The sequence below is a fragment of the Chiloscyllium plagiosum genome, unplaced genomic scaffold (genome assembly GCF_037043375.1).
Source record: "Chiloscyllium plagiosum isolate Xiang-an unplaced genomic scaffold, Cpla_swu_hap1 HiC_scaffold_44, whole genome shotgun sequence".
NCBI lineage: Eukaryota > Metazoa > Chordata > Chondrichthyes > Orectolobiformes > Hemiscylliidae > Chiloscyllium > Chiloscyllium plagiosum.
Genome location: NW_028270182.1, coordinates 7,837,682 through 7,858,006, shown reverse-complemented (window position 1 = coordinate 7,858,006; position 20,325 = coordinate 7,837,682). Strand labels below are relative to the sequence as shown.

At 47.1% G+C, this 20,325-nt stretch overlaps 1 protein-coding gene across 4 annotated transcripts; it reads left to right on the top strand.

The window, feature by feature from the left end:
* The first annotated feature begins 2,553 nt into the window (after positions 1 to 2,553).
* LOC122544324 (histidine N-acetyltransferase-like) lies at positions 2,554 to 20,325 on the top strand. 4 transcript variants are annotated; one of them, XM_043683497.2, is made up of 5 exons: positions 8,260 to 8,317; positions 10,246 to 10,387; positions 11,644 to 11,854; positions 14,527 to 14,751; positions 19,456 to 20,325. In XM_043683497.2, the coding sequence occupies exons 3-5, from the start codon at positions 11,678 to 11,680 to the stop codon at positions 20,008 to 20,010; spliced, it is 957 nt and encodes a 318-aa protein (XP_043539432.2). In that variant the 5' UTR covers positions 8,260 to 8,317; positions 10,246 to 10,387; positions 11,644 to 11,677; the 3' UTR covers positions 20,011 to 20,325. The 4 variants fall into 4 exon arrangements, with proteins under 4 accessions (XP_087839078.1, XP_043539430.2, XP_043539431.2 ...); XM_043683495.2 differs by lacking the exons at positions 8,260 to 8,317; positions 10,246 to 10,387 and adding an exon at positions 2,737 to 2,907; XM_043683496.2 differs by lacking the exon at positions 10,246 to 10,387 and having other exon boundaries at positions 8,226 to 8,317.

Sequence of the window (20,325 nt, the reverse complement as noted above, 5' to 3'; positions counted from 1 at the left end):
AGCATTTAGGACCGATACTTGTTCCGGAGTTAGGTCTGGAAAAGTCAAATTTTTAAAAAATGACTGCATCCTCTTCGTCCTATCTTCACAATCCTGTGATTCATATAACTCAGAATAGAATTCTCTAAAGGTCGCATTAATCTTTTTATGATCATGAGTCAAAATACCCGTACTTTCCTTGATAGACATAATAGTCTGAGGGGCCTTTTTGTTCTTTGCAAGAAATGCTAAGTATCTACCCGGTTTGTCGCCATATTCATATAACCTTTGCTTTGCAAATAATATTTCCCTCTTAGCCGTTTGAGTAAGTGTAGTGTTTAGAGCTGTCCTAAGAGCTGTAATCCTTTGCAATTTAATAATAGAAGGTCTATCAGTGTATGCTGTTTCAGCCGCTTTTAAGCGGGCTTCAAGCAGACGCTGTTGTTCTCCCTTTAATTTCTTCTGGGTCGCTGAGTAAGAGATGATCAAGCCTCGCGTGTAAGCTTTGATGGTCTCCCACATCATTGACGGGTTGCTAGCTGTACCTGAATTAATTTCTAAAAAAGTTTTAAATTCTTGAGAGAAGTACTTTACAAATTTACTATCTTTCATTAGGAAGGGGTCCATACGCCAATGCCGAGGGGATGTCCCACTGTTCCTCACCTTAGTTTCCATATATACAGCAGTGTGGTCAGAAATTGCTATATTACCTATTTTACAGGATGATATGGAATTTTAAAAAATCGAGGGGGCAAAAAACATATCAATTCTGGTATGACATTTATGTGGATTAGAGTAGAAAGAAAAATCTCTACCCTGTGGATGAAGACATCTCCATACATCTACTAATCCTAATTCTTTGTTCAGATCCATCAATTGTCTAGATCTGGGAGATACTCCTGCAGTACTCTTGGGAATCCTGTCTATTTCCAGATCCATAATACAATTAAAGTCTCCCCCTATAATTATATGACGGGCATCAAAAGCCATCAATTTTGAAAAGGCTTCCGTTATAAATTTAAAGGGGTGTGCCGGGGGGGCAGTACAAATTTAAAATCCCATATTCCTCTCCATTTATGAGGGCTTTAATCAAGATATATCGTCCAGATTCGTCTTTTATCTGCTTTAGGATTTTGAAAGGGAAATTCTTCCGAACAAGAATAACAACTCCCCTGCTTTTTGAGCTAAAAGAAGAAAAAAAGGCCTGATCAAATCCGCCCTGTCGTAATTTCAAGTGTTCTTTATCTGACAGGTGTGTCTCCTGTAGGAGAGCTATATTAACTCTTTCCTTCTTAAGATTTGATAATATTTTCTTCCTTTTGAGTGGCGAATTACTCCCCTTGACATTCCAGGTGCACCACTTAACCGACTGATCAACCATAATCCTCTGGGCCAATCCGAGACCCCTCGGGAGGGGAACCCTATCCAGAACATCCCGAGCGTGGAACATGTAAAATTTACAAAAATAAAGCCTCTTTAATACACCCACAACAATACAGTAAAAAACTATTTCTAAATAAAAAAAATATAAAACGTATCTAAGTGGAGACTTTCCCCCTTGTTCCCAGGGGGCGTCACTTCCTCTCCAAAAGTCCCTCATATCCTCTCCCAACCAATGCCCCACCCTTGACCCAGGCACTCCTCAATAAAATGAGGAGAATTCAAATATAATACAAAGCTAGAGTTAACAGTGAGCACCCCACCCCCACCCATACCAACACCTGGGTATATTTGGTAATGTTAATCCCCTATATAAACATATAACTATAAAATTACCACTTCAACAAATAATAATTAAATATGATAATACAAAATAACGAAGGGAAAACAACCCCGCTCCTAAAGACAGAGGTAAAATTGAATAACGTAACCACCTCCCCCCACCAACATTAACCAAATCCCCCAGCTTATATATACATATATACACATACATACACATATACATATATATATATATATATATATATATACGTACACACACATACACACACATATACATACATCCCTTATATATACATAAAATAATAACAGAAAACAACTCCGGGGGGGGGAGAAAATCAAATCCCTCTCCCCACCCCCCCATGATAATATTAAGCAGTAAGGTAAGAGAAAGAAAAAAAAAGGAACCAAAGCGGGGGGGAAGTGCAGACCAACATCCATTATGTCCTACAGTTTATCTAAGAGAGTCCAAGAATTCCTTAGCCTTTTCTGGTGATCCAAAGTTATATACGGATCCTTCATGGTTAAAGCATAACATCGCTGGGTAGCGTAAGGAGTACTGAACATTTAAGTCCCTTAAACGCTTCTTCACCTCGTCGAATGCCTTCCTCTTTCGAACCAGAGCCGGGGAAAAGTCCTGAAATAGCATGATCTTTGATCCTTTGTAGATCATAGCTTGGGGGTCTTTTCCGAGATTTCTAGAGGCTTCTAGGAGTATCTGCCTCTCCCTGTAGCTCTGCAGCCGGAACAGGACCGGGCGTGGGCGCTGGTTCGAGCCGGGCCCGCGTATTACGACCCGGTAGGCCCATTCCACCCTTACCTGGCCTGATCCAGCTTGCAGATTTAAAAGTTGTGGCAGCCACTGCTCCAGGAATGCTGTAAGCTGGCCTTCCTCTTCCCGTTCGGGAAGGCCCAGCAAACGAATATTTTTTCGGCGACCTCGATTATCGAGGTCGTCAATATGATTTTCCAAGGTTCGGACTCGCTGCTCGAGAGTCCGGACCTGATCCACGGCCGATTGAGCGGTTGTCTCGGAGGTCACGGCCTTTGGCTCCGCCCCTCCGACTCGGCGTTGAATTTCTTCAATCTCACGGTCATGCTTCTGCAGCGCATCCGAGAGCGACTCCCAATGATTTCTGGATTCGACAATAAAAGCATCGATCTTCGAGTCAAGCTTGGAAAGCATTTCTGCAAGACTTGCTACTGTTGGTAAGTCCCCCGGGGCGGCTGTGGACGCCTCTGCTGCACCTGGAGAGGGTGGGGGTGGGGTTCCTGCTTGCTGAGATCTGCGGGCTCCCTTCCCTTTAGTCATTTTAACTTAGGATTAAATTGTTTAAATGTAATATTACACAACTAATTAAATTACAAAACTATTATAAATGATTTGGTGAGCTTGGTAGGGGGTAGGTGACGCACTGTGCCCAAATCTTGGGAGGGGCACTATAGACTCAGTCTTACTGGGTCGCCGCCATCTTGGATCCCCCCCTACTCCAGTCTTATTAGGACCATTCAAGTCCATGTTGGACCCGCTCGAGTCCGCACTAGGCCCACTCCAGTCTGTGCTGGGCCCACTCGAATCCGTGCTGGGCCCACTCCAGTCTGTGCTGGGCCTACTCCAGTCTGTATTGGACTGTTTCGAGTCCGTGTTGGGATGACTCAAGTATTTGCTCAGCCCACTCCAGTCTGCTTTGGGCCCAGTCCAGTCTGTATTAGGCCCACTCCAGTCTGTATTAGGCCCGTTCGAGTCTGTATTAGGCCCACTCCAGTCTGTATTGGGCCCACTAGAGTCTGTACTGGGCCCACTCCAGTCTGTATTGGGTCCACTCACGACTGTGCTGGGCCCACTCCAGTCTGTATTGGACCCACTCCTGTCTGTATTGGGTCCACTCACGACTGTGCTGGGCCCACTCCAGTCTGTATTGGGCCCACTCCAGTCTCTATTGGGCCTACTCCAGTCTCTATTGGGCACACTCCAGTCTGTATTGGGCCCACTCCAGTCTGTATTGGGCCTACTCCAGTCTGTACTGGGCCCACTCCAGTCTATGCTGGGCCCACTCCAGTCTGAATTGGGCCTACTCCAGTCTGTGCTGGGCCCATTCCAGTCTGTATTGGGCCTACTCCAGTCTGTACTGGGCCCACTCCAGTCTGTGCTGGGCCCACTCCAGTCTGAATTGGGCCTACTCCAGTCTGTGCTGGGCCCATTCCAGTCTGTATTGGGCCCACTCCTGTCTGTATTGGCCCACTCCAGTCTGTGCTGGGCCCACTCCAGTCTGTGCTGAGCCCACTCCAATCTGTGCTGGGCTCACTCCAGTCTGTATTGGGCCTACTCCAGTCTGTATTGGCTCCACTCCAGTCTGTGCTGGGCCCACTCCAGTCTGTGTTGGGCCCACTCCAGTCTGTGCTGGGCCCTATCGAGTCTGCGTTGGGCCCACTGCAGACCGCTTTGGGCCCACTCACGACTGTTCTGGGCCCACTCCAGTCTGTGCTGGGTGCACTTGAGTCTGTATTGGGCCCACTCCAGTTTGTATTTGGTCCACTCCGGTCTGTGCTGGGCCCACTCCAGTCTGTGTTGGGCCCACTCCAGTCTGTGCTGGGCCCACTGCAGGGTGTTCTGGGACCACCTGAGTGTGTGCTGGGCCCACTCGAGTCCGTGTTCGGCCCACTCCATTCTGTACTGGGCCCATTCGAGTCTGCGTTGGACACACTCGATTCCATGCTGGGCCCACTCCAGTCCATATTGGGCCAACTCCAGTCCGTGCTGGGCCCACTCACTGCCACCAATGTCGACCAAGCTCAGGACAACTAAATAAAAAGAAAAGAAAAGCAGACAAGGTCGAACTCAGGAGCACTACATCGACATCATCTTGATGATCTCAAAGCTCTTTGTCCCATCTAGCTGGGACAGTTGACATATCTCCTTCAGACTCACCATCCTCTGGGTTTCCCTGACTCTCACTCCTTAATATTGATTGTCCCCTCATTCCCTTCTCCAACCCGCTTCTTAAAACCTACTTATCCCAGATCCTATTAATCGACTTTGATCGTAGGATTTTACAGTACAGAAGGAGGCCATCCGACAGTGTGTTTGATATACTTACAGTCATAGTCGTAGAGTTGTACAGGATGAAAACAGACCTATTGGTTCAACCAGTCCATGCCGAACATAATCCCAAACTAAATTAGTCCCACCGGCCTACTCCTGACGCACATCCCTCCAAATCTTTCCTTTCATGTACCCTTGCCTAAGTTCTGCAGAGTGTTGCCAGGGGTACAGGTGTATAGTTCCTTGAAGGTGGAGTTGCGGTAAACAGGATAGTGAAGAAGCCGTTTGGTACGCTTGCCTCTATTGGTCAGTACATTGAGTATCGGAGTTGGGAGGTCATTTTGTGGTTGCACAGGACATCGGTTAGGCCACTTTTGGAATACTGCATTCAATTCTGGTCTCCCTGCCATTAAAAAGATGTTGTGAAACTTGGGAGGGTGCAGAAAAGACTCACATGGATGTTACCAGGGTTGGAGGGCTTGAGCTATAGGGAGAGGCAGAACAGGCTGGGACTGTTTTCCCTGGAGCATTGGATATTGAGGGGTGACCTCATAGAACTTTATAAAATCATGGGAGACTTGATAGGGTGAATAGTCAAGGCCTTTTCCCCAGGGTAGGGGAATTCAGAACCAGAGGGCGTAGGTTTAGGGTGAGATGGGAAAGGTTTGAAAGGAACCCAAGGGGCAACATTTTCGTGCAGAGAGTGGTGTGCGTATGGAATGAGGAAGTGGTGGAGGCTGGTACAATTGCAACACATAAAAAGCACCTGAATGGGTGCATGAATATGGAGGGTTTAGAGGAATATGGGCCAAACGCTGGCAAGTGGACTGGATTAATTTAGGATATCTGGTTGGCATGACAAGTATGGACCGAAGGGTCTACTTTGATGCTGAATGATTCTGTGACCCATCGTCTCTGTCATGCTCCTGAAAGAGCTATCCAGCTGGTCCCACTCTCTAGCCCTACCTCCGTTGCACTCTAACTCCATCTAACTTTCAAATATATCTCCAATTCTCTTTTGAAACCTCCAATTGAATTTACCTCCACCACTCTCTCTGAGGCAGCGCATTCCAAATCCTAACAACTCTCTGAGTAAAGAGGTTTCCCCTCATCTCATTTCATACTCTCTTGCTGACAGTTGAAATTATGACCCCTAGTTACTGACATACTAGTTAGTGGAAACAGGATATCCTTCTTGACTCTGTCAAAATTGTTCATAATTTTGAACACTTCAATGAGGTCACCTCTTAATCTTCTCTGCTCCAGAGCAATTCAGCCCAATCTCTATAATCTTTCCTTTCTAACTCAAATCCCTCATTTTTTGAAGCTCAGGTTGATAATATGCCTAGGTAACATCATTAATGAAGCGCTTCACTGGAGACTCTCACTAATTATGTTACCTAGTCATGGTGACGAAACATCTGAAAACAATTCTTCCAGCTCAGCGAGCTAAGTTACATATTTATCAAATCCCTCATTCCCAGTATCATCTTAATACACATCCTTTGCACTCTCTTCGTGACTTTAATAAGGTGCCCAGAATTGAACACAGTCCACCAATGAAGAGGTGGAGCATCACTTCCCATGTTTTTATACTTTTAATCTCTCCTCACGCAGCCCGGGATTGAATTTTGCCACTCAATGCGGGCTAGGAGCATCTTGGGACATATTCCGAGGTGAAAGGCAGCTACATCAATGTAGATTATTGTTGCTGAGTCGTGGGAGGGGAGCCAGAGACATTTATTTTGGCTGCTCCAGCAGGTGGTAGCACTTCACAACATCTGGAGATTCAATCCTTTGTTCCTGGGGGCATATCACCACCTGGTGGCCATGACATGTATGGCAGGCTTTCTGTTCAATAAAAACATACATGGCCTAACAAGTCCCTCATATTGTGAGGAAGTCTTGCAGCTCGGAAACGGGACGATGACCAGATATCCTAAACCGAGCTAGTCGGAACCCATGCACCTCCGGACCCATGGTTCCAGCTTGGAGGCGGATGTCATGGGCGTCCTGGTACGGTGACCCCGTCCAATGTCAAGCATTGTAGGGCCCTGGGTAGTGTTGCAGAACCAACAGACCTAAGGTTCAGGTACTCAGGTCTTTAAAGCTTACGTCTCATGTAGACAGGGTGGTTAAGAAAGTATTTAGCACGCTTGCCTTCATTGCTCAGACCTTTGAGTATAGACGCTGGGGCGTCATGTTGAGGTTGTACAGGAATTTGGTGACGCCTTTTCTGGAGTACTGTGTCCAGTTCTGGCCGCCCTGTTATAAGAAGTATATTATTAAGGTGGAGAGAGTTCAGAAGAAAAATACCAGGATGTTGCCGGGTATGGAAGGTTTGAGATATAACAATAGACTGGATAGACTTTTTTTCACTGGAGCGTAGGGGTTGAGAGGAGACCTTATTGAGTTTTATACAATCCTGAGAGGCATAGATAAGGTGAATGGCAGGTGAATTTTCCCTAGAGTGGGCGAGTTCAAAGCAAGGGGGCATATTTTTAAGGTGAAAGAAAAAAGATTTAATAAGGACCTGAGGGGCAATGTTTTCAGACAAAGGGTGGTCTGTGTGTGGAGTGAATTTCCAGAGGAGTGTGTGGATGTGGGTATAGCTACAATATTTTAAAAAAATTTGAAAAGTACATGAATAGGAAAGTTAAAAATCACACAACACCAGGTTATAGTCCAACAGGTTTAGCTGGAAGCACACTAGCTATTTTTTTAACACTGTACACCCCAGTCCAACACCGGTATCTCCAAATCATGAAGAGGAAAGGTTTGGAGGGATATGGGCCAGGAGCAGGTAGGTGGGTCTAGTTTAGTTTGGGATTATGGACTGGTTGGATGAACAGTCTGTTTCTGTGCTGTAATGACTCTTGGACTGGATAGGTATCAAGGGAAATGTACCAAAGGCAGAAAAATGGGACTAGATTAATTGTAAAAACTGGGCAACATGGACAAGTTCGGACGAAGGGTCTGTTTCCATGCTGTAAATCTCTATGACTCTAAGCAAAAGAGACTGTTTCAGGGAGTGAAGTCAATACAATGAAGTAATTCACTGGTGAACATGGTCATTGCTGCAGGAGGGGAAGAGAGGGGAAGACAGCAGCCTATCTGTGCACAATGAGATCCTATAACCGTGAGATAGAAATTAAACACCTCAAGGTGCAGTTGTTGTTTTGGGCACGGTGGGGGTGGGCAATGGAGAGGAGGGGGGGAGTATTTACCTCAGGACACCAGGAGGCACTCCCCCCATCCCGAACAGGACACCATTTCAAGGCTTCAAGCAGGAATTGTGGGAGTAAGGAGGGGGAAGGGAAATCACACTGAGGGTAGGGTTGTGGGGAGGTTGCAAGGTGAAGGTGAGAAAGGGGAGGTAATTTAATTAGTTTATCTTCTCACATCCCTCCTGCCAAGAGTCTAGAGTGACAATTACAGCATATCTGCCAATGCACTTTAGAACGTGGAATGGGGTCATGGGTGGACGGGAAGCACGTTAAAAGATTAGACAGAACAGGGGAGCTTTCAAAAAGCAAGCCTCTCTCAAGCTCCGGCACTGCACATTTTCATCCACAGGTAAATTTAGCGCTGGGGCCTTTACTCAAAATTTCTTTCCAGTGTTGTTAAACTCGTTACTGTGGAAGATTAAAGGGGGGAGGGGCAGTCGAAGGAAGCAGCCTTCAGGACAGATAGAGAGAGAAAGAGAGGGAGGGGCGGAGAGAGATAGAGCGAGAGATAAAGAGACAGACAGACAGAAGGAAAGAGAGGCAAAGAGAGAGGGAGAAAGAGAGACAGGGGTCAAAGACAGGGAGAGGGCAAGGTGGGTAGAGAGAAAGAGAAAGACAGGAGAAGGAGAGAGACAGAGAGAGGGGGAGAAAGAAATGGGGGGAGAGAGAGAGGGAGACAGAGAAATAGAAAAAGACAGAGAGAGAGAGAAGGGGGTAGACAGGGAGAGGGGTTGAGATAGAAGCAGAAAGAGAGAGAGAGAAAGATAGGGGAGAAAGAGAAAGGTAGAGAAAAACAGGGAGTGAGACAGAGGGAAAGGTGGGATGACAGGATGAGAGAAGAAGAGAGAGGGACAGGGAGAGAGAGAGAGGGACGGGGGACAGAGTGAGAGAGAGACAGAGTAAGAGGGAGAGAAAGAGAGGGAGAGTTAGCGGGACAGTGTGAGAGAGAATCACAGGGGACAGAGAAAGGGACAGAGTGAGAGACAGGGTGATAGGGAGAGAGAGGGCGACTGGGTGAAAGAAGGAGAGAAAGGGAGGGAGAGAGAGAGGGGGAGGGAGAAAGAGAGACAGAAAAGAGACAGAGAGAGAGAGAGGGGCAGAGGAAGAGGGAGACAGACAGAGATGGAGACAAAGGGACAGAGAGAGACAGAGGGAGAGAGAGAGAGTGGTGGAGAGAGAGAGAGACAGACAGACAGACAGACAGGCAGATAGATAGAGAGAGACAGACAGACAGTAAAAGAGCAACGGACAGAGAGAGACAGAGAGAGAGAGGGAGATAGAGAGAGAGAGATGGAGACAGAGGCACAGAGAGAGATAGAGGGAGACAGAGGGGTAGGTGGAGACAGGAAGACAGAGAGAAAGAAGGAGAGAGACACACAGATGGAAAGAAAACAACGGACAGAGACAGACAGAAAGAGAGGAAAGACAAAGAGACAGCCAGAGAGAAAGGCAAAAAGAGAGAAAGGGAGTGTGAGACAGAGAGAGAGAGAGAGAAAGAAAGGGAAAAAGAGAGATAGAGGAAGAGAGAGTTAGAGGGTGGGGGGGAAGAGAGAGTAACAGGGAGGGAGAGTATGTGACAGCAATAGCGACAGAGGGAGAGAGATAGAGAGAAAGTGGGGAGGGAGTGAGAGCAAGAGACAGAGGTATAGAGAGAGGAAGAGAAGACGAGGGAGAATGAGCGACAGAATGAAAGAACAAGAGATGGAGAGAGGGACAGACGGAGAGATGGAGAAAGAGAGAGAGAAAAACAGAGGAGAGGTGGGGACAGGGTGAGAGAAGCGGAGAGAGAGGGGGGTTCAGGATGGAAAAAGGAGGGAGAGGCAGAGAGACAGAGGGAGAGAGGCGGGGGGAAAGGGAGGTTCACGGTGGAAGAGGGAGAGAAAGTAGGAGAGAGAGACAGAGAGAGAGAGAGACGGGTGGAGGAAGAGAGAGACAGAGGGAGAGGGGGGAGGGCGAGAGAGAAACAGAAGGAGAGAGGTCGGAAGAGGCGTAGTGTTGTGGTGAAAGCAGTACAGTGCGGTTTGGGTGGGTGTGGGAGGAAGAGGGGTCAGTGTTGGGTAGATGAGTCAGTGAACAAATGCCCAATATCTTACAGATTGCTGGAAAAATACATCATTCACAGCCAATTGGGGGGAGGTGAAACCTCCTTCTGAATTTCCTGTACTTGCCATTGCCAAGTGATTCTCCTTCGAAAACCCTCCTTTTCTATTGTGAAAGTCCTTTTTCAACTTTCGCCCTTTAAAGTTTACTCTGCCTCCCACACCTGTTATTTTAAAGGCATCAGTTCCTGGATCCAAGACTCTTGGAGAGGCTATTGCTAAGTGATAAATTATATCAGGAGGCCAGATGCCTATTTTCTGCCAAGATTTTGCGGCCTGAGGCCTACTTCATTTAGGAGCCTTTCAGCTGCCAGTGACAAGTAAGTCTTCACTTTGAAGGGTGTAACCACCATGAAAACCATTCAAGTGTGGGCTCGGGTTAAGGGGCAACCTTCCTCTCTAGGCAGTGTCTCAATGCTTTGACTGCCCTAGTTGGTGGAGCTGCCTGAGGGCTAGGGAGCATGCATGACAGGCCTCAGGTCTCGAGGCCTGAGGAAGCCACGGGTGTGAGAAGAATCTTGGGAAGACTAGGAGCCGAGGGCACAGCCTCCGAGTGAAGGGATAAACTGAGATGGGAATGAATTTCTTCAGCCAGAGGGTGGTGAATCTGTGGAACTCATTGCCGCAGAGGGCTGTGGAGGACACATCAATGAGTGCCTTTAAGACAGAGATAGATAGGTTCATGATTGTTACGGGGAGGGTCCAGGGTCATGGGTAGACAGCAAGAGAATGAATGTTGAGAAATATACCGGCCACGATCTAATGGCCTAATTCTGCTCCTAAATTTGCGTTGGGGGGAGGAAGCAATGATGGTGTGGTGGTAATGTCATTGTTCCAATTCCTAATGCTCAGGAGGGGAACACTGTTTGAACACCTACCACAGCAGAATTTGACCTTGATTAATAAGATCAAAAGCTAGTGTCAATGACCTTGACACAACTGCCATTGATTGGCACAAAGAGCCAGTTGGTTCCTCTTCGGGAAGGAAAATCGGCCAATCTGGGCCTACACGTGACTCCAGACCCACAGCCAAAGTAGTTAATCCCCAAAAGGTTCAGTTCGAGGAGCAATTAGGGATGAGCAATAAGTGCTGGCTCTCTGTTGCCACCCCTTGTCCCAAGACGGAGTTAACGAATGTTAGCATCCTGACCTTGATGCTGGGTCTCAAAATGGCTGCTTGTAGGCCGGGATAGCTCTAAGAGGATTGTCCCTTCTCTCTGAGGCTGTGCCCTTGGGTTCTGGTATTCCCAGATTCCTCCCACACTCCAGGCTCTCTCAGGCCTCAAAATGGCTGCTCGTAGACCTGGACAGGTACCTACACCTCAAATTCCACATCATCCTCCAAATGCAGGAAGATTCCTCATGAAGTGACACCCGCCAACCAGCTCCCACTCCAGGCTGTTTGGGTTTGAGCCTCTTACCGTGCAGTAGAGCGAGAGGGCCCCCTGGGGTTTGTAGGTTGAACTCAACCTTGATGCTGGGTTGGCATCAGCTCGAGGTTCATGAGTAAAAAACATTATCTGATCACCCCACCCTCCCCAAACTTGATCGACATGACAGTCTGTCGCTTCCACAGGTTACGCCAAGCACAGTCTTACGAAGTGTCCAAGATGGCGGTTGAGGGCCACGCGCTGGAGTTCTGCCTCGCCAAGGAGGCCGATTTTGAGGAAGTGATGTCCATCTCGGGAGACATCTACGGGGGCCTTGATTACCTGCCTGTCCGTTACCATGCCTGGATCCGGGATCCGGCTCGAAGGGTGATCCTGGCGAAAAAGAAAGGGCAAATAGTGAGTGTGACCTCTTGCTCCCTGTCAATGTAATTGGCCAGGCTCCCATCCGCGCCCATCACCAGCTCTTTCTGAACTCAGTCCAGCCTTGGGGCCTACTAGCTAATTTCTCAGGCACTATCTGGCCAATTAAGTCCCCAGCCAACAGTGGTCACTCACTTTTGAAAGACCTCTAACTTTTCACCCTCACCCCTCTTCCCCCGTTGCTTTCCAGCTGCCTCCAACATGGTCTGCTTACCCCCTCCCTACACTCCATTGCCCCTCCCCTAAGTTCCAAACCCCTCCCAAACTCCAAACCCCTCCTTCACCCTCCATTGCCCCTCCCCTAACCTCCAAATCCCTCCAGCACCCTTCATTAGCCTCTCCCCCAACCTAAATTTCCTCCTCCCTCAAACTCCATTTCACTCAACCACGACATCACCATCACCCCCCCAACCCCCTCCCCGCCCCAGTCTCCATCCCCATCTCCCATGTGTCCTACTTTGGGTCAAACATGACGTTAAGCTGGCTTGGGTTGGCATACATGATTTTAAGGCTCATACTTTCAAATAAGTTGTCTCACTCCCTCAACAGTCCCCAGCCCTACACTGCTTTCCATGGCCCCACCATTGGCGTCATGGTGAGGGAGCAAGATCTGGAATTTCCACCCTTATCCTCAGTGACTGGTGTGGTCGCTGGGCTGGTGCCCAAGGGCACTGGTTCCCAATTGACATTAATTCAATCCAGTTAACGATGCTCATGGAGAGGGTGTAAATGTGGCAGTGGCTCTAGAAGGAGACCATTCTGTCCAGTTTGATGATAGCCTGCATCTTCTGGATGGCAAGACAGTCTCCTAATTAATTTCCTCTCACAAACTCTCTCTGCCATTTCTTCATGAGAGTTGATGTAACCTATTTTTAAAAATTTTTCACAGGATGTAGATGGCTCCAACTAGGCCCAGCATTTATTGTCCATCTCTAATTGCCCAGAGGGCAGTTAGGAATCAATCTCATTTTAGGGGTGGCATGGTAGCTCAGCGCCAGGGACCCTGGTTCGATTCCAGACTCGGGTGACTGTCTGTCTGGAGTTTGCACATTCTCCCCCGTGTCTGTGTAGGTTTCCTCTGGATGCTCCGGTTTCCTCCAACAGTCCAAAGATGTGCAGGTTAGGTGGATTAGCCATGAAAAATGCAGGGTTAGGGTAGGTGGGGGGTTGGGTGGGATGGTCTTCGGAGGGCTTGGTGTGCAATCAATTGGCCAAGTGGCCTGCTTCCACACTTTAGGGTATATATGTTTTTTAAATTCAATCACGGAATGAGGGCAACACTGATTGCACATCCCAGAGAGTTGTTAAAAGTTAACCACATTGCTGTCGGTCTGGACTCACACGTACACCAGACCAGGTAAAGACAGAAAGGCATCAGTGAACCAATTGGGTTTTTCCAACAATCCATAATGGATTCACAATCATCATTAGAGTCTTAATTCCAGATTTTCATAAACTCATATTCCAGCATCTTGAATTCGAACCCAGGTCCCTGGTACACCAAGTCTCTGGATTGATAATACCAGGAGAAAGTGAGGACTGCAGGTACTGGAGATCAGAGTCGAGAGTGTGGTGCAGGAAAAGCGCAGCTGATCAGGTAGCATCCGAGGAGCAGAAGAATCGACATTTCCTGATGAAGAGCTTATGCTCGAAACGTTGATTCTCCTGCTCCTCGGATGCTGCCCAACCGTCTGTTCTTTTCCAGCACCACACTCGACTTGCAATAATACCACTAGGCCATCACCTCCTACCTTGTATATTGTTCGTAAGGCACGTTAAATTGTACCCAGCTATGAAAGAAGAGCTACTCAGCTCCTGAGACTTAATTGTGGTCTATTGTCTACCAGCAACTACTGAACAGCTCATTAGATGGACATAGGAAAAAGGATTGATGGCCAATCAATCCATCCATCATACCTTAGCAGTGATTACCAACATCGCTTGTTACCCTGTTCACTAATAACCCTCCTTGCCTGGAATCCACGTGACTCCAGACCCTGTGGTTTTACTCCTATCTGCCCTCCGAAAATCCTGCGTGACATTTCAAGGAGATGGGCGACAAGTGCTGGGTCTAGTCTGACAGTACCCATGCCTCTCCAAAGAAGGATCCTCTCCGCCTCTCACCCTCTTCTTTTCAGCCGTTCTGTGAAATCTTTACATAAGTCTCATTCTGAATGTCTCCTTTAGTGGCCCGGGGTCAAACCTTGGGCTGGTTTTGCCTCATTCACGGGATGAGGGCATCCCAGGCTCGGCCCAGCATTTATTGCCCATCCCTAATTGCCCAGAGGGAAGTCAAGAGTCCAATCACACTGGTGTGGGTCTGGTGTTATGTGTAGGCCAGACCAGGTAAGGACGGCAGATTTCCTTCCCTAAAGGGCATTAGTGAACTAGATGGGTTTTTCCAACAATCAAATCACGTCCATCATTAGAATCTTAATTTCAGATTTTTATCAGTTTCAAACTCTACTGTCTACTGTGATGGGATTTGGACCTGGGTTTCCAAGAACATTACCTGGAGGTCTCTGGATTAGCAGACCAGCCAATAATACACCTGGCCATCGCTTCCACCTTGCCTGAGCAACTTCGGACAGGAGGGGTGGCTTCCGCTTTACTGGTGCCATATAAATGCACACCATTGTTGTTGGCAGGTAGCCCTCGTTTCTGCGAACGTTGTGGATGACGGACACACAGCGGTGATGGAAGGGTTGAGGGTGGCGCCGCGAGAGAGAGGCAAAGGAATTGCTGGGTTCATCCAGAGCTACTGCCTTGATCTGGCCATGGCCCAGTTCCCAGATGTCAAAGTGCGGCGCTACACCAGAGCCGGCCAATTGGCACCTGAGACTCTCGCCAAGTTCCGACTGATATGTAAACAGGTAACATCGCACGTGTGGCTGTGAATAAGCGGCACATGGGTTCTGTCCAGACCATTCCACGTTGCTATAGCAACCAGTCTTGTTCTTTGAGGGCAGTGGCAGGGGGACAGTTGGAATCATGTCAAGTGGGCTGAGAGGTCCTGCCAACAATTGTCCTGCAGGATTAATAACATGAGTAGGCCATTCAGCCCTTCATGGGATAGGAATATAGAGCAGGGGTGGGCCATTCAGCCCCTCGAGCCTGCACTCGCCATTCAATGAGACAACGCTCTATGAAAGAATGAAAAGAAATCTCCTTAGAGAGGAGAAAATTGAGAGGAGATTTGATAGAAGGGTGAAAACTCCTAAGTTGGGGGCGGGGGGGGGGGGGGGGGGGGAGTGTTCCAGGTGGTGCTGATATGTATAAACCTCTCCCATCGGCAAAGGATGTAGAACCAGATGGCACTGAACTATAGTGATTGATGAAAGAAGCGATGGTTACATGAAGATATACACGGCGTACAATTAAGGTTTGGAATGCACTGCCTGAGACTATGGCAGAGGTATAGAAACATCAGAATTAGGAGCCTGAATACGCAATTCAGCCCTTTGAATGCGCTCTGCGATTTAACATGATCATGGCTGATTTTATCCTGGTCTCAACTGCACTTTCCTGCCTGCTCCCCATAGCCCTTTATCCCACTTTTCATCAGAAACATATTTATTTATTACTTGAATTTGTTGATTGATTTTGCCTTCACTGTACTCTGGGCCTGAGAACTCCATAGATTTCTAACCTTCTGAGAGAAATAGAGTCTCTTCATCTCAGTTTTGAACTTACCTCCTCGTACTCTATATTTATGACCTCTTGTTCAAGACAGTCCCATAACGGGGAGCATCCAGTTCACTATCCACCTTATCAATCCCTTTTAGTATTATACCTCCGTCACATTCCTCCCTCAATCTTCTGAACTCCAGCAAGTACAAGCCCAAGCTATTTCACCGCTCCTCGTCCGACAGCCCTTTCATCCCTGGAATCAATCTGGTGAATGCCCTCTCAACTGCCTCCAGTGCCATCACATCTTTCCTCAAGAAAGGACACCAGGAGAATTAGGCTGGGAATGAAAAATGTTGCAGGGTAATGGAGAAAAGACTTTGAGTGATGGGTTCATGGAGCATGGAAACAGACCCTTCAGTCCAACCAATCATAATTCCAAACTAGTCCCACCTGCCTGCGCTTGGCTGGTATCCCTCCAAGCATTTCCTATTTATATAATTATCCCAATGGCTTGTAAACGATGTGCCTGCATCCACCACTTTCTCTGGAAGTTCATTCCACACATGAACCATTCTCTGTCTAAAAACGTTTTCCCTCATGTCTTTTCTAAATCTTTCTCCTCCACCTTAAAATATGTCCTCCACCCTGGGGAGAAGACACTTGTCTTGAACCTTATCTATGCCCCTCATGATTTTATAAACCTCTATGTCACCCCTCAACCTTCTGTGCTCCAGGGAACAAGTCCCAGGCTATGGAGCCTCTCCTTATAAATCAAACCCTCCAATCAACATTAGCTGCTACTCAAGAAGCAAGTACATAGGTAGGAAGCTGGAACAAGCAAGAGCTAGTTCTGTTTCGACCGTAATGCAATGCTGTCAGAGTTTCCACAACTCAACAAGTAAACTGCACTATCCTTGTTTTGATTTTGATTTTTTTTAATTTAAAAAATAGTAGGGTTGAGTTTTGATGAGTATTTCAAAGGCTACTGCAGACTCATGCAACCAGTACCCTTAATTCATTGAGATCAGTTGGTTCAGTTGGCTGGGAGGCTGGTTTGCCATCCAGAATGATGCCAATTGTGTGAGTTCAATTTCTGCATTGATTGAGATTACCATGAAGGTCTCACTTTCTCAACCTTTTCCCTTGCCTGATGTTATGATGAGACCAAACCCCCTCAAGATATATCAAGGAGATAGCATAGACTGCCTTTGTTTCAATTTTATTTAAAGGCAAGTGTTCCAGAGATGTGATTTGACTGGCCAACTAACAGGCTTTAAAACCAAACTTTATTCTTACAACAAAGTTAAAATACAAACAAAAGAAGAGCGATTTGGCATAACTTTATTGCAATACATAATAAACAAACATATTATTTAACTATTAATTTAGTTAAATGTGAGGTGCTGAATTTTGGTAAGGCAAATCAGAGCAGGACATATACGCCTAATGGAAAGCTCATGAGGACCTGTGCTGAACAAAGAGACCTTGCAGGTTCGTAGCTCTTTGAAAACGGGGTGCATGGGTTGGGATATCTGGTCGGTGTGGACGGGTTGGACCGAAGGGTCTGTTTCCATGCTGTACATCTCTATGACTCTATAAGATCACCCATCAGGCTCCAACGCTCCAGGGAAAACAGCCCCAGCCTGTTCAGCCTCTCCCTGTAGCTCAGATCCTCCAAGCATGGCAACATCCTTGTAAATCTTTTATGAACCCTTTCAAGTTTCACAACATCTTTCCGATAGGAAGGAGACCAGAACTGCACGCAAATTCCAACAGTAGCCTAACCAATGTCCTGTACAGCCACAACATGACCTCCCAATTCCTGTGCTCAATACTCTGACCAATAAAGGAAAGCATACCAAACGCCTTCTTCACTATCCTATCTACCAGCGACTCCACTTTCAAGGAGCTATGAACCTGCACTCCAAGGTCTCTTTGTTCAGCAACACTCCCTAGGACCTTACCATTAATGTATAAGTCCTGCTAAGATTTGCTTTCCCAAAATGCAGCACCTCATATTTACCTAGATTAAATTCCTTCTGCCACTTCTTAGCCCATTGGCCCATCTGATCAAGATCCTGTTGTAATCTTAGGTGACCTACACTGTCCACTACACCTCCAATTTTGGTGTCATCTGCAAACTTACTAACTGTACCTCTTATGCTCACATTCAAATAATTTATGTAAATGACAAAACGTAGAGGGCCCAGCACCGATCCTTGTGGCACTCCACTGGTCACAGGCCTCCAGTCAGAAAAACAACCCTCCACCACCACCCTCTGTCTTCTACCTTTGAGCCAGTTCTGTATCCAAATGGCTAGTTCTCCCTGTATTCCATGAGATCTTACCTTGCTAATCAGTCTCCCATGGGGAACCTTGTCGAACGCCTTACTGAAGTCCATACAGATCACATCTACTGCTCTGCCCTCATCAATCCTCTTTGTTACTTCTTCAAAAAACTCAACCAAGTTTGTGAGACATGATTTCCCATGCACAAAGCCATGTTGACCATCCCGAATCAGTCCTTGCCTTTCCAAATACATGTACATCCTGTCCCTCAGGATTCCCTCCAACAACTTGCCCCCCACCAAGGTCAGGCTCACCGGTCTATAGTTCCCTGGCTTGTCTTTACCGTCCTTACCAAACCTCCAGTCTTCCGGCACCTCACCTGTGACTATCAATGATACAAATATCTCAGCAAGAGGCCCAGCAATCACTTCTCTAGCTTCCCACAGAGTTCTCGGGTACATCTGATCAGGTCCTGGGGATTTATCCACTTTTAACCATTTCAAGACATCCAGCACTTCCTCCTCTGTAATCTGGACATTTTGCAAGATGTCACCATCTATTTCCTTACAGTCTATATCTTCCATGTCCTTTTCCACAGTAAATACTGATGCAAAATATTCATTTAGTATCTCCCCCATTTTCTGTGGCTCCACATAAAGGCCACTTTGCTGATCTTTGAGAGGCCCTATTCTCTCCCTAGTTACCCTTTTGTCTTTAATATATTTGTAAAACCCCTTATAGAGGTTTATAAAATCATGAGGAGCATGGATAGGTAAATAGACAAGGTCTTTTCCCTCGGGTGGGAGAGTCCAGAACTAGAGGACACAGATTTAGGGTGAGAGGGGAAAAATTTAAAAGGGACATAAGAGGCAATGCTTTCACACAGAGGATTGTGCATGTATGGAATGCGCTGCCAGAGGAAGTGGTGGAGGCTGGTACAATGACAGCATTTAAAAGGCATCTGGATGGTACATGAATAGAAAGGGTTTAGTGGAATATAGGCCAAATGCTGGCAAATGGGATCAGATTAGTTTAGAATATCTGGTCTGCATGGATGAGTTGGACCGAAGGGTCTGTTTCCGTGCTGTACATCTCTATGACTCTACTAATCATGAACTCTTCTAATATAGCAGCATCCCATAAACACACCCTTGGCAAAGGCAGATTCAGCAAAACCAACTTTCCTCATGAGATATCTCCTCCAAATCCAAGATAAGGAACACCAGCAGAATCAATCTTGCAGCAAAGAGAGAACTCTTTTTGCAGCAGCAGCAGAGAGAGAGCTGCATCGATCAGCGTCGATTGCCAAACCTCAACTGAAAGCCAAATGAAAACCCTTTGGTCTGTGTGTGCCTGAGTCTACCCACTCATAATTTCTTTTGTCAAATTTAAAATAAAAAACACTCAGGGAGTTCAAGCTGTTTCCTCACGGCTTCTGAAGCAGACATTCTTCCACCACTGTGGCCATTCCTCCCTGCAAGAGACACAGCACAGAACAGACCTCTCTTAAAGAGTTGGTCATCTTCCCATAGACTGCTCTGCACCTGTTCCTCAATGTCTCTCTCTCTCTCTCTCTCAAAGAAACCAGCACTAAACACACTTCTTAAACCCATAGTATTGACACACTGAGAATCTTCATCAATGCTTCCATTTTCCAGGAAATTCTCTGTACACAATTCAAGGCAGAATATATCCTTCCGAAGCTGGAAGCTGCCATTGCCCAGCTGAAGGAGAGTGGGGCGGAATGGAAAGATCCCATCCTGCTCGGAGCTACGGATGTCAAGCGGGTGTTCCTCAGCCCCAACGTGGTGGATGGGGTGCTGCCTGGGAAGACCATTATTCAAGACTGGGCTCCGTACAAGCCATTGGAGAGTAATCTAGAGAAGTTAGTGAGGCAAGGTATCATCTGGATGGCTGATGACAAAGAAGACCCCAGGGTCGTCAGCCTAAGCACTGCCCCCTACAGGGTACCCTTGGGGACCGGCTACCACCTGCTGAACATTGATATATTTGGGAAGCATTTCCCCAGGGTCAGGAACCAGTTCCTCGCTCAAGTCCAGCAAAGGATCAGCACCTTGGAGGGCCCAGTATACTGCATCTTGTACTTTGAGCCACCCATGTGGCAAGACATGCTTTCTTTCTGCCAGACTGCCTTAGGGCTACATGTGGATAGAGAGTTGAGGATGCAAAATTTACTGGAGGCAGATATGTAGACCTGTGAGGGAAAGAGTCCTCCAACCTGCTATTGCCAGTCCCTTTCTGCCTATGGGCTCAGTAGGTTGTCCACTCTCTATCTCTCACACGCTACCTCAGAATCAAAAGCTTGTAGATTCAAGTCCCATTCCAGTGCTTTGAGATCTGACAAACCCAATGCCAGAATAGTGTGGAATTCTCCGGTGTTTGATTGTGTTAGTCTGACCACTGATCTATGTCTACTGTACTTGATTGCTTAAGCTTGGATACGGACTCAGAGCCAAGCAAACAGACACTGATTTCAAAATGCTCGTCAATAAACATAACATGCTCTG